The 13,859-nt window shown below is 40.3% G+C and overlaps 1 protein-coding gene across 3 annotated transcripts in view; it reads left to right on the top strand.

The window, feature by feature from the left end:
* LOC123981194 (NLR family CARD domain-containing protein 3-like) overlaps positions 1-9,964 on the top strand; it is a 14,925-nt gene extending 4,961 nt beyond the window's left edge. For 2 of the 3 annotated variants that reach the window (XM_046065922.1, XM_046065921.1), the window contains 5 exons: positions 1,154-1,622; positions 3,961-4,134; positions 6,839-7,012; positions 7,151-7,197; positions 7,321-9,957. In XM_046065922.1, coding sequence (XP_045921878.1) covers positions 1,154-1,622; positions 3,961-4,134; positions 6,839-7,012; positions 7,151-7,197; positions 7,321-7,871 — 1,415 coding nt within the window. In that variant the 3' untranslated portion in view covers positions 7,872-9,957. Of the gene's footprint in view, positions 1-66; positions 1,623-3,960; positions 4,135-6,838; positions 7,013-7,150; positions 7,198-7,320 lie in introns of all 3 variants that reach the window. The other variant, XM_046065920.1, reaches the window with a different exon arrangement.
* Positions 9,965-13,859: the final 3,895 nt, after the last annotated feature.

The following is a 13,859-nucleotide window of genomic DNA, read 5'->3' as shown; positions in this document are numbered from 1 at the left end:
CATGCGTTCAGACACATTAAACATAATTTGGAACTACAATCTTCTAAACATATTAACCTCAGTGACATCTTCAAACCTCTGCCTGGCCAAGAGAAACCCCCCAGAACAGTCCTGACGAAGGGCGTTGCAGGCATTGGAAAATCATTCGCAGTGCAGAAATTTATTCTTGACTGGGCCGAGGAGAAAGAGAACCGGGACATTGATTTTGTTTTCAATCTCGCTTTCCGAGAGCTGAATTTGAGTTCAGGTAACAAAAGCTTGCACCAACTCCTGACTGAATTTCACCCTGCGCTCCACGATTTGAAAGATTCAGAGGATTTCATCAGAGCCAGAGTCCTGGTGATCCTGGACGGCCTGGATGAAAGCAGACTTCAGCTGGACTTTGAGAACAAGCCGGTAACATCTGTCAGTGAAGTAACATCTGTGGGAAATCTCCTTGCAAACCTCATCCAGGGAAACCTTCTTCCTGAAGCTAACCTCTGGATAACATCCCGTCCAGCAGCAGCCAATCAGATCCCTGCAGAGTTTGTGGACAAGGTAATGGAGATAAGAGGGTTCAGTGACCCACAGAAAGAGGAGTACTTCAGGAGGAGGTTTCATCAGGACTTGGGTCTTGCTGACAGGATCATTTCACACATTCGCTCTTCACAGAGTCTGGACCTCATGTGCCAGATCCCGATCTTCTGCTGGATTTCTGCCGTATTATTTCAGGAGAGCTTTGGGGGAGACGAGACAGCTGAAGTTCCTCAAACTCTAACAGAGATGATGGCACATTTCCTGTTTGTGCAGACGAAACGCAGAAGCAGAAAATATGAAAAGAAGACTGAGAGAAACAAAGAGACACTTCTGAAAACTCACAAGGAATTTCTTCTGAAACTCGGCAAGCTCGCATTTGTTCATCTGCAGAAGAACAACCTCATCTTCTATGATGAAGACCTAGAAGAATGTGGGATTGACATAAAAGAGGCAGCCATCTACTCTGGATTTTGTAACACAGTTCTTAGGGAAGAAGACGTCTTTTCTCAGAAAAAGGTCTTCTTCTTTGTGCACCTGACCATACAGGAGTTCTTTGCAGCTCTTTTTGTCTATGACTGTTTCACAAACAAGAATACAAAAGAGCTCATCGACTTCCTCGACCTGAAGGACAAAGAACATACTTTGCTTGATCTTCTAAAGATGACAGTTGATAAAGTGTTGATAAAGAAGAAGAACGGCCACCTGGACTTCTTCCTGCGGTTCCTCCTTGGCCTCATGGTTGAACCCAACCGGAGAGTCCTTCAGGGTCTGCTGACATCGCCGGACCCAGGCCAAGATACAGACAAGAAAGTATTGACTCACCTCAAAGCCATCCGAAGGAAGACCCTCTCTCCAGACAGTTGCATCAACCTCTTCCAGACCATGGTGGAGATGAGAGATCACAAAGTCAAAGATGAGATTCAAGAATATCTGATGTTGTCAGATGGTTCAAAAACAGAGCTGACTCCCCTGCACTGCTCTGCACTGGCCTACATGCTGCAGGTATCGAAGAATGATCTGGATGTGATGGACTTGAAGAGTTACAACACATCAGATGAAGGCAGGAGGAGGCTGATACCAGCTGTGAGGAGCAGCAGAAAGGCCATGTAAGTTTAATTTCTCTGCAATATATAACATTTTACTACATATTATATATACATATTATATACAAATAGTTATACTTACTAAAAAAGCAAGGTGGTCTTGTAAACTTATGTCTGCCACATTATCAGCATTGATCACCACAGATTGATTTTCGATTGATTTTGTTACTATTGTAGCAGATCTAAAAATTTTTAGTTATGCATTTTAATAAATTTATGAGAATTGATACCCAATTATGAATTCATAATTGAAGATTCATAAAATCAAAATTTTCCTCGTTAAGGGCAGCACCGGAGTTGTTATAATCCTAGAGTCTCCGGACCTCTAGGTCGTTTTGAATAATTATACAATTATTACTAGTGATCAGTTAGTTAATAATCGCTCAATTATCTTAAATCAGTCAGTCAGTCTCATATCTAAAGGGTCAATTCTCTTGGCAGGAACTAGAAATAGGCAACACACACAGCTCTTGATTATATTACAGTGAATTTATTCTCTAACTAAGGTGATAAAAAGATGGTTGGCCTTTCTAAACTTAATGTTTAAAGAAAAGAAATCTATTTGCACGTATTATAATCAAATATTTTCCACAATCGAACCTCAATGGTCGAATGGTTGTACTGTTCTAGGCATTTGGTAACAGGAAACAATTGTCACATTATTGGTCAGGATATTTATACATTTAACGGCATTTCCAACAAGGGCATGTAATACTTATTTCGTCCACTTGGGGGAGCTCAGGTTACATGAGTATAGTATTGCATTAGATGAAGGAGTGTCTTGCTGAAAATAAAAACACTGCACAAGTAACTTTCTTTTCAGCACTAATATCAACAACAGATAGCAACAACAGTTAACATAACTACTCAAATAGAGGCAAACGTATTCAGGCAACTAAAGATTTAATTAACTTAATTAAATGCTTTGAGTATTTGGAGACTGCAGTCCTCTGTCATCCAAAGTTCAGTGTCTGGACCATGTCACACTTGGGTGAGACAAGGAGTATCCCTTTGATGTGGTAATAAAACAAAGAATAAGGTCAGTTGCCACAGAAACGTGTGTGGGGGGCCAGTTTTGATAAGCTGTTCAGGGAGATGCCAATGGCTGGTTCGTGTCCCTTTGTCAGTTTAACAGTCAGGCCCCGCGTTATCAGCTTCGGAATCAAAAAGGTGCCAGTTTTATGGTCGGGAAAGCACTTAGAGAAAGCAACTTTGACCCCTCCCCTTCTTCTCTGGGGAGGAGAAAGGAATTTAGGGTAGCTCCAAATTCATTCAATGTAAAATGCACAAATCCACACCGTTGTTCACTACACTATTTAAAATGGGTAAAATCATATTTCATGACAGAGCTCCGCGCAGCACACATGTTCTCTCAGCATCTGTTCTCGCCCCATCTCTCTCTCTCTCTCTCTCTCGCCACAGTTACGCTGTCATTCTGTTGGAAACACTGTATTTAAATACAATTGGGATTCATGTTGATAAATACGCCTATGGGTGGACAGGAGGGTGAGCGTGAGTGAGCATTCTCAATGTGACAACACTGTCTGTTATTTAGTGACTGGTACCTTATCTACCTTTTTACTATCTTGGTTATTAAGTAATATTTTCCACTGTGCATTACAACAACACAGGGCGCAGTGCCAAAGATGCGCTTTTTGTTGTCCATCTTCAGAACATTGTAGTTTTATCACGGCAAGCCACGTCAGTAAAATCCGCCGTCGCATAATTACGTCGCTTAGAAAAGAGCAGTACGATTCTTTTAGACCCGCGGCCTTCTTTTCCTAAGTCCTTCTGAATTCTCCTTCACATCTTTCCTTAACCTCATAACGTTTTCCATCGAGGTCAAGAAAAGGATTTTTTTGACTTTTCGGGTGCAGCCCTGTTTGTCTCTTGTCTTGTGTTCAGTCGGCCTGTTTCCTGTTATGTTTAGTCTTGTCTGGTGTTACTTCAAGCTCTGTGTCCTGTCTGTCTGATTGCCCCATTTGGGTCACCTGTTCTTTGCTCTGCCTGCCTGTGTTTGTATGAGCTCCTGATCTTGATTTCTTTATGTGTTTCACCTGTTTTTCTCCCGACCTGCTCGTTTGCCTGTGTGTTTAAATGATTATCATTTCAGTTCTGTCTTGTCGGATTATTGCAGTTTGTTGTGCTCTGTGTCCTCTGTCAAGTCTGGCTGACTGTAACCGTGACTGTTTTGGGATCTTCGTTGTATGATATGTTCTTAACAAGAGCAAGATTGTCTCCCTGTATGTTGTACTGGTTTTAACAATCTGTATTGTTAGTTCTAGCAAAATATTTATGGGAAAAAGCTAATTTTTTGTGAAACTTCAACTTTCGCCCTCAGACTAGCAGACTGCAAAGTGACTGCAGAGTGGATTGAGCACCTGGCCTTTGCTCTTAAGTACTCCTACTCAGCTCTGAGAGATCTGGACCTCAGCAACAATGACCTGAAAGATTCAGGAGTGAAGCTGCTCTGTGATGGACTGTCGAGTCAATGCTGCAGACTGGAGATAATGAGGTATCAATACAGATATACTGTACAGTAACAGATAAAGGGGGACAGTTGTAGTCCTACTTTAATCTGTTCTACGTGAAAATGTCAGGGCAAAGGTGAATTCATTAAAAGAAGTTGCAAATAGAGATGTGGTTGGGCGGTATATGTTCAGATTGGCCTGGGAGTTAGGGGTCCGGGTTCCTGTGCTCTCGTGATTCAAGTGAGTTGAACTGAGTCCGAGGTCCAGGCTGGTACTCTGCGGTGAGACAGGAAAAAACGAGTTAACTATCAGTATCTCAAAAAGTCAGACAAGATTCAGCGTTGCAGACTAAGTTTGCCTGGCGTGTGCTCACACTGAGTAGTACAACAATCCGGCGGGGACTGAAAGTTGGTCTGGCTTTTATGGGTGAGCTGATTGCAGGATATGGAACAGGTGTGCTTGATTAAAGTGATGAGCCCCGGTGAGAAGGCAGGGGCACCAGCGACCACGCCCACCAGCGGTATCCAGAGCATGAGAGAGAAAGCAGAACACATAGACAGACGCCAAACAAAAACAAACCAAGCACACAGCAGACATCGCAAAAAGGCAAAAGAATGCAAAAAACTACATTCACACACATACCATAAAGGAGACCAGGCAGACAGAAAAGGTTATGTGTTAGCTATGTGCTGCTCTGACAAGAAGTGGTTGATGCTCTATTCTCACTTTTTGGATAATAACTAATTATTCAAATGCAACAATGACCTTCCAAAATGCTTTAGAAGGAATGTCTTCTGTTATTTCTTGTAGCATCAGAACTCGTAACTAGTAAATAAAAAGTAACTAGTAATTATGTATCAGAGATGCTCACAAGTCTTTGAGCCAGAGTCCAAGTCAAGTCTCCAGTCTCTCGTGGTTATTACGAATGTTGTATCACCTGCTGCATTCAATCCAGGTTGCTTATAAAATCACAGAGCTATAAAGAATTCTGTAACTGTAACCTGTTTTTCATTTACAGAGCACAACCATGTAATGTACAATTCAATTATTGACTGCTTATTAAATACTGTAAGTCAAAACACTCCCCAGACTCCCCAGAAATCCAGTGTAACGTTAACTAAATAAAACTGTGATGTTGCATAATCAACAATAAACCTGTAACCTGTTTTTCATTTACAGAGCACAACCATGTAATGTACAATGCAATCACTGACAGCTTAAACTACTGTAAGTCAACACACCACCAGACTCTCAAACCAGTGTAACGTTATAACTAAATAAAACTGTAAGGTTACATGATCAACAATAAACCTGTAACCTCTTTCTAGCCAACAGCCATAATTAACGTGAAAACGCAAAACACGCAATCTAGCGATGTCAAGAGCATGCCAAACCACCAAGCGGCGATTTGACCGTAAAGCCATGCTCAGCGATCAGAGAAATCAGAAAATCGTAAACAAAGCGGGCAGTGGCACACAAGCTGACATCAAACACAGCAGATAACGGCACGCACTCTGACGTTGCAAGGCAAAAACTGCGGTTTTACTGTCTACCCGACTGTGGACGCCCTTTGGGGTCATGAGTGTGGTCTCTCTCTCTCTCTCTCTCTCGGAGGGGCTGATTGCAGTGGCTCTGGGCACCTGGGCTAATTGCCCTGTAGAGTATTTGGGACCGTTTTCTCATTCGGCAAGGGAGCTGCTATCAAGACCAGATCAGACCTCCCCGCGGCCGCCTCCCTGGTTTTCCATTTAGTTTGGTTTTCTTTGGTTGGACTGTTGCGTTGTGGTATTTGTTTTGTCTGCATGCTACAACTCCTTCACACATACATTCATGCAACCATCGTCCTGCACAGACACTACTGAAACCATAGACTACATACCTCATACTTTAATTATGTTAATTTGAAGTAACTATTGATTTGGTTTATTTTCATTAAATAAACATATGTTACCTGTTTACCATGGTGTGTCTGGCCTTTTGAGCCAGGTCATAAAATCTTCACCTGGTTTTGAAAATACCCGTGTTCGTGTAGACAGGGTCTGAGGGGCCATCCACACTACTACGTTTTTGTTTTGAAACAAAGACCTTTTGCTACATTTGCACCTCCCATCCAGACTAAAACGGCAAATTCGAAGACCTAAAACGGAAAAGTTTGATAACTCTGCCAACCCCATTTTTCATTTTAAAACTCTGGGGTAGCGGATTAATGTGTACGGGCAAAAACGGAGGATCTGATAAGTCTTATACGATGGTGAACACGGTAAACATTGTGCCTGCTAAACATCCACATGGTAACGTAGCTGTAGACCCCTTGTTTTGTTCTCTGATGTTTAGAATATACCTTCATCATGTCGAATCCACCTCATTTATGAAGATGGTCTTTGACTTCTCCAAAGGTAGTTGGGCTTTCTTCCACCTGGACAAGGATCAACCAGACTGGCAAGCCAACCTATGTATCTCATTTCTCACTTAACTACATCTTATGTCAGTTTGAGGCCTCAGCAGAGTTCATCCTTTGTGGACAGTCTCAGAGTTCTGGCTATGCCACTATACAACCATAGCTAAACTCTTTAAAGTGAATATGATTTACTTTAATCACAGTACCGAATCCCACTGATGGGCCCCTCATTATTTTAAACCATATTTTTAGTCATTTAAAGATCTGTGCACTGCTCATTGCTGGTGATAATGCTTTTTATAAACTTATTTTAAATATATTTGCTGGTATGCCAAAAACTGTTTTCTCAGGTTGTCTGGTTGTCTGGTCACCGAGGAAGGCTGTGCTCATCTGGCCTCGGCTCTACGGTCCAACCCCTCCCATCTGACAGACCTGGACCTGAGCTACAACAATCCAGGAGACTCAGGAGAGAAGCTGCTCTCTGAGCTGAGGGACGATCCACAATTCAAGCTCAACACACTCAAGTAATTACAGATATACTACACTATTGACTTTCCTGCTACAATAAATTCTAGTTACTGCTTACATTTAGCCTCATAATGCAGTCCTACTAATCTGTTACTTTATTATCTGAATAAATTCTAAAAATCTAATCTCAACAGCGTTGAACATGGGGGAAGTGACCGGATACAACCAGGCTTCAAGAAATGTAAGTGTCTGTATGTTTGCTGATAGGAATAGTGAACTAGTGAAGAAGCAGTAAATTAAATGCTTAGTGATATGGTTGTCTTTAGCGGCCTGTGGTTTTAAAGTGTTTTTTCTTTACCTCCAGATGCCTGTGAGCTCACTTGGGACCCCAACACAGCCCACAAGAACCTCCTTCTCTCTGAAGGGAACAGAAAGGTGACCTGGGTGAAAGAGGAGCAGCCACATCATCATCACCAAGAAAGGTTTGATCAGTGCCAACGGGTGCTGTGTGAACAGGGTCTGGACGGGCGCTGCTACTGGGAGGTCGAGGTGTTCAGCCTCTTCAGTGTTGGGGTGACATACAGAGGAGCTGACAAGGAAGGAAAATGGGATGATTTCAAGCTGGGACACAATGACAAGTCTTGGTGTCTAGTTTGCTCTAATGATGGTTATTATATTTTGCACTGCAACAACAAAGTAGATGTGTCTTCACTCGGATGGCGCTCCAGTCAAGTAGGAGTGTTCCTGGATTGGCCGGCTGGCACTCTGTCCTTCTACCGAGTTTCCTCCGACAGTAGAGTTCGCCTCCATACCTTCAAAACAAAGTTCAGTGAACCACTTTATCCTGCTGTTGAACTTCACACTCAGTCCTCTGCAGCATTTTCTCAGATTGAACCCATTATGTCTCATAAATAGTCCAAACAACTGTTGTATTTGCAGTGTAAGGATGTCCTAAGGGCTGTTACACTGTATAAGACTGAAGTTGAGGGTTTCACTAACTGTTATTGTACATAACTATAATTTGGATCCTAGAGGTTTGAACTGAGGTTACTGTGTTAAAAATGTACACCTGCAACAATTAGTTGACTAATCAAATACTTAATTAGAAGAAACTGCTAATTTTGATCATTCATTCATTGTTAAGTAATTTGTCAACTACAAATACCCAACATTTGCTTTCTCAAGTTTCTCCACTATGAGGAATATACCATTGACATTTCTGGAAAATGTGATAGATGTTTTCTGACATTTATAGACAAAACAACAAATCAAATATTCAAATAAAAAAATAAAAGCTAAAACAACTGCACTATTCCAAAGCATTCCCAAAGTTGGGAAGTCAACCTTTGAGGTTATTTTGTGTTTTGCTTTGTTAGTTAGTTGAGTGGTGGCAGTTTAGTGATTTTTATATGAATCTGTCAAGCAGAGCAGTAACTTGTAGGAATGGGCAGTGAACAATGTGTTTGGCTGCTGTGGTGCTTAATATTTACTCAGTGGAATAGATATGATGTACTTTATTGTCGCTGAAGGGAAATTTATTTTGGACTGTTTTGCAGCTTCACAAAAAAACAACACAAACATAACATTAAAATAGACATCTCTCAACACACAGTCATGTAACAAAACACATGCTCTCATATACATAAGACATCTACCTACTGTATATAAATATACACATTCACGCCTTCTCACAATGGCTGCATTTGATGGCACAACCAATAAATCCTGCATTGCCCACAATAACTGTTGCACAGAGCCCATAGCCTACAATGCACAAAACCGACATATTGCACAACCCTTACAGCCAAGTTGAATGTTGAATATCGGTTCAGATTTCACTTGGGAACCCTGAATCTCCTACCAGAGGGTGGAAAGATGAAATTTTAGGTGAAGTATGTGGGTCGGATCAGAAACTACCTTTTGTGCCTGTCTGATAACCGACTGCTTATAGACTGTCTGAAAGGGTGAATAGTTCTTATTGTGAAAACTCAACAATAACAGCTAAACAAAATGTTTGATTGCTGTGGTGCTTAATTTTTTGTCTTCGCACCAGCGAAGCATTATTTTGGTTGTGCCGTAATGATCAGCTTCATTGTTACATTATAATTTCTTTAAAAAATTATTATTCGTACCCAGGAACCGAACGGGAGATTGTGAGCACAGTTGGTCGGATACAGTCTATAGTTGTGCACTGAATATTTGACACTTTTGACTCAAAGGTTTTTTACCCACGATTTAAAAATTAACTGAGCGATTCAAGATTTCACACACGCGTTAACTGGAATGACACAATGATAGATACACAATAACTAGCACGGTATGGGCTTTCCTCCATCTTTTCTATTCTGCCTTTCACTTCCTGCCTCAATCTAATTTTCGAGCATAATCGAATGTACGTGACAGCAAACGTGTTTTTTGCATGTCCATATTAACTTGAATTTTATAAAAAAGCAGACTATCTAATGGGGACCTGCATATATTTGTCAAATCATGAAGCGGAACCCAGAGACCTTAAAGAAATTCTGCTATGGGGCCCTCCTACCTGACTCGTGAGCCATGTAAACAATTTGCCATTGCTGACACAGCTGTGTCACACCTGACACAGCAGTACTCTTGCTACAATCCTCCCACCTTTAAAACAGTCTGTCTCACTAATAAATCTGAATGGAAACCTCTAGAAAAATCCAGTGCTGGTTTGAATGGACCTCTGCACACTAACTCAGTCCTCATCAAGTCTCTTACAACTGGGGCCAATCTAATGTTCTATTACGGTCTGAGCTGCTTGTACCTGTTGTTGGCTGTTCATCAAGGGCGTCACTTTGTGCTGAAAAGTGGTCGGGGCATTTAAGGGCTCAGATTAGAGGTGCAGTGATACACTTGCTCGTGAAATGTTACCACAACAAGAAGATATTAAAATAAATATTCACTACTGTGATGTATGAGTTGGGGGTTCTGGGGGTCTTCCTCCAGAGGATTTTGAGCGTTAAACACTTAATTTCCTGCATTCTGGAGACATTTTCAACCAATTTATTGTAGAAATGTGTTTTATACACATACAAAGGGAAACACAAAATTCAGGCGTAAGGTGACAATACAAAGTGTAAAAAATATAATGCAATATAATTTAGTAATCTTAAGTTACTTTCTTGGACAATGCATATTTGTTTCTTAGATATTTACACTGCATTGCATGTTTCTTATTGTACAAATAAACCGTTCTCAAAGCAATCTCATTTGTTATTTAACATGTCTTGTTGCAAGCAATGCATCAGAACCATTTTAACAAATACCTTCAAAAAGTGATGGGGACACTGTAAATGACACCTATGCTCTACATCTATGGTTGTGCTAGCAGGCTACTGGCTGAAGTTCCCTGTATTTCACCTGGGTCTGTGGGACTTGCTAAAGAGGTCTGTACTGGGTCTGTGCTGGTACTGGTTGAGGCTGGAGTTTGTGCTGATACTGGCTGATGATCCAACATCTACTGACAAACTTTAGCATAGCACCTGTAATTTATAGATAACAATACTTGCTGTATATTAATGTTATCAGCTCCATCAGGGCCACTCTTTTAATACATTTTAAAATGTAAAATACTATATGACTTGACTGAATATGTGATGTTTATTATTTACTGAAAGATCCTACTTTACATAAAAATGTCAACACAGAGTACAGTACTTGCTCTGGCCCTTGCTCTGTATGAAGGCTGAAGCGGTAGAGAGAGAGGACGGACTCAGACACTCGCTTTCACCTTTGACTCGTTTCCCTACACGGAGCTCTACAAAAAAACGGCACCTATGGCCGCACCCGGCCTGTAAAAGAAACTTAGTGTTCAATTGAAGTTTTACTGTTTTACAAGAATTTTGTTATTGTTAATCTGTGTATTTCTAATGAATGTTGTGGTGAATTTACAAAGTTTCAATGGATGTTAGAAATAGACTTTAAGGAAACGAAGAACATTGTGTGTGTTTTTTGGGAGGCATGAACTTTTTCCTTTATAGTAGCCTACTTAAGGACTGACGTGTTTTGTTATTTTTAAACTGAGTCATTTTTCAGATATCTTTTGTGGTTTCTTCTTTGTCTTTATTCACATATATAAGGAACCTCCTTCTTTCGGGAGGGGACAGAAATGTGGACTGGGTGGAAAAGGAGCAGTCACATCTCCATCAGCAAGAAACGGGCACCGTGTGAACAGGGACGCTGCTACTGGGAGGTCGAGGTGTTGGAGCCCTTCTACATTAGTTTAACGTACAGAACCGTTGGCAGGAAAGAGAAAGTGAATGATTTGCATTGCAACGAGAGTACCAGTGTATTGTCTCTCAGCTTGCGCTCCTGTTGGGTGAGAGTGTAACCCATTCTGTAAAATGTACTTTTGTAGATAAAAATACAAAACTCACTGCAATTCACTGACTCTTCTCCATCCCTAGGGAGGTGTTCTAGGCATTTCCAGCTGGGAGGAGGCCTCGGGGAAAACCCAGGACTAGGTGGAGAGATTATATCTCCACACTGGTCTGGGAAAACCTCGGGATCCCCCAGTCAGAGCAGGTTAATGTGGCTCGGAAAAGAGAAGTTTAGGGTCCCCTGCTAGAGCTGCTCCCCCCGCGACCCGATCCCAGATAAGCGGATGAAGATGGATGGATGGACAATAAAAAAATAATATAATACAATAAAAAATAAGGGTACAGGGTAATAAAATGAAATAAAACATTGTTTCAGTAAAACAGACAAAAATGTGAGTGCATAAATAAATATGTAAGATATGATTAAAATAAATACAATTGAACTAAAAGTACGTTAAAAAGGTAAGTCTTTAGTTTGCTTTTAAAAATATCAACCCTCTCTGCTGCCCTCAGGTCCTCAGGCTGCTGCTCCACAGAAGTGAGCCATAATAATAAAAGGAAGGTGAGTTATTCAGATATTAGGGATCATTAAAGCCAGTATAGGACCTCACGGTTGAGAAGGTTCATAAACTAAAGCAGATCTGATAAATATTCTGGACCAAGACCAATAAAGGACTTATTAACTAACAGAAGACGTTGCAGACGTTGAGCCCCACCCCACCTCTCTCAACCTCACCCTGTCGCCCCCCTCAGTACTTGAAAGTGAAAGTAAATCTTTTGTTTGAGCTGCTGCAAGAGAATATTTTGTGAAAGCAGGCATAAGAAGCAGGATAAAAACGAAAGTAAGTGCTCCTTCATGTTTCTTTCAGATATCTTAGTTATCAGTCATCAGGTGATACAGGTTGTCTGGTTCGTGTCGTTTGCATTTAGTTCTGTCGTTTGCCTGCTTTCCTGCAAAGTCTCGTAAGCTGATTACAACTGGCCCTAAACCACAAGATTAACATGAAATAATGTGATGAGACCATTGGTTGTTTGGGAAAAAATTTAACCAGTAGGCCCACAAGTTATTAATTGTATTAATGTTACTTTTTTGTTGTTGTTTTTTTTTACAAACAAACAAAAAGATATCTTGACCTTTATATTCGCTCAACCACGTGGCAGAAGGCGTGTAGAGCGTTTATTTTAGCATAAACAAATCCTTTGTTTAATTTCTTTGTTTGGTCACCATGTGGCAGTCCCCACATGTAATTAGAGCTCATGCAGGAAATTTCTTTCAGAAGCTTTTTTTTGTAATATTTATTGAAATTCTTGTTGCCTCCAGCCAGCAATAAATTAACCAAATATTTGAGATCTTGTGGTCGTTCTCCTTCAATAACAATTTTTTAAATAATACACAATATTTTGAAATGGTTCATTCTGCGTCATTAGCACCTTTAGTTTTGGGTCCTTTTTTCCTGAATGCAGCATTTTACATATAACATTATTTATGAATTTTACTTTATTGGTACTATTATTTAAGCAAAATATTCTGTCCTTTATAACCCTATTGAAGTGTTTTTTTCATGCGCCACTGTTTCACAATAGGAATGGCTGAGAAGAAGAGGAAACGACATGACTCTTCCTCTTTAACGGTTGATGAGTCCTTTGAGCAGCCAAACAGCTCCTGCAGTGAGCCGTTGGTCAGGTAATAAAAGTTTATTTCTTCATTAATGGGCAGGCTGTAGAAGACATAGTAACAAAAAACTGCACACTGAAAAAAGTTGACTGGTCTGTTTTTAAGCAAAAAGTATACAGTGTGCTAGAGATGTTATGCTTCAAGCATATATTATTTATTTATTTATTTTTTAAACCTGTCCTGCCCAGCAGCCTGGTATAGAGTATGATTGTTGTTGTTGTTGTTTACTTTATTTATACCCGTAGGTAAATTTGTTTTACAGTGCAATGACATTCTATGGCATCCAGTACAAAAAAACAACACACAACACAGAACATCACACTACACATAAAGACAGATAAAATAAATAAAATAAAAAATCATTATGAAAAATTCATGAAAAATTCATGAGACCCCTAGTATATATCTGAGAAAACACCTCTACAATTTGTTAAGCATATCAATCGCATTTATTACGAAGCTGCTTTTATGTCTTTTCGTTCTACACCTAGGGACTTTATACCTCCTCGCAGACGGTAATAACTGAAACTCATTTCGCAGAGGGTGAGAGTCATCATTTAAAATTGAAAGGGCCATCCTTTGTAATTGTTTGGCATATAGTGATGCCACTCCTGGTTTTGACTCGCCTATCAAACGGCCAGACCATTTTATTATCTGATCTAGATGATTTTTTGCCTTTAAGGATATATGACCGTACCATACTAAGATGGAAAAAGACAAAACAGATTCTATAAAAGCATGATAGAAATGGATGCTGACCTGATACCATATTGTGCCAGACAGACAAAGAGAGTATTAATATACTCCTTTGTCTGTTTTATTATTTATTTAATTATATATTGATTTGTCACCGGCCGGACAGGGGGGCAGACACAGGGATGGGGG

This window comes from Micropterus dolomieu, linkage group LG12 (assembly GCF_021292245.1).
Source record: "Micropterus dolomieu isolate WLL.071019.BEF.003 ecotype Adirondacks linkage group LG12, ASM2129224v1, whole genome shotgun sequence".
NCBI classification, from domain to species: domain Eukaryota; kingdom Metazoa; phylum Chordata; class Actinopteri; order Centrarchiformes; family Centrarchidae; genus Micropterus; species Micropterus dolomieu.
Note: the sequence above shows the minus strand (reverse complement) of the source record. Positions and strands in the feature narration are given on the sequence as shown.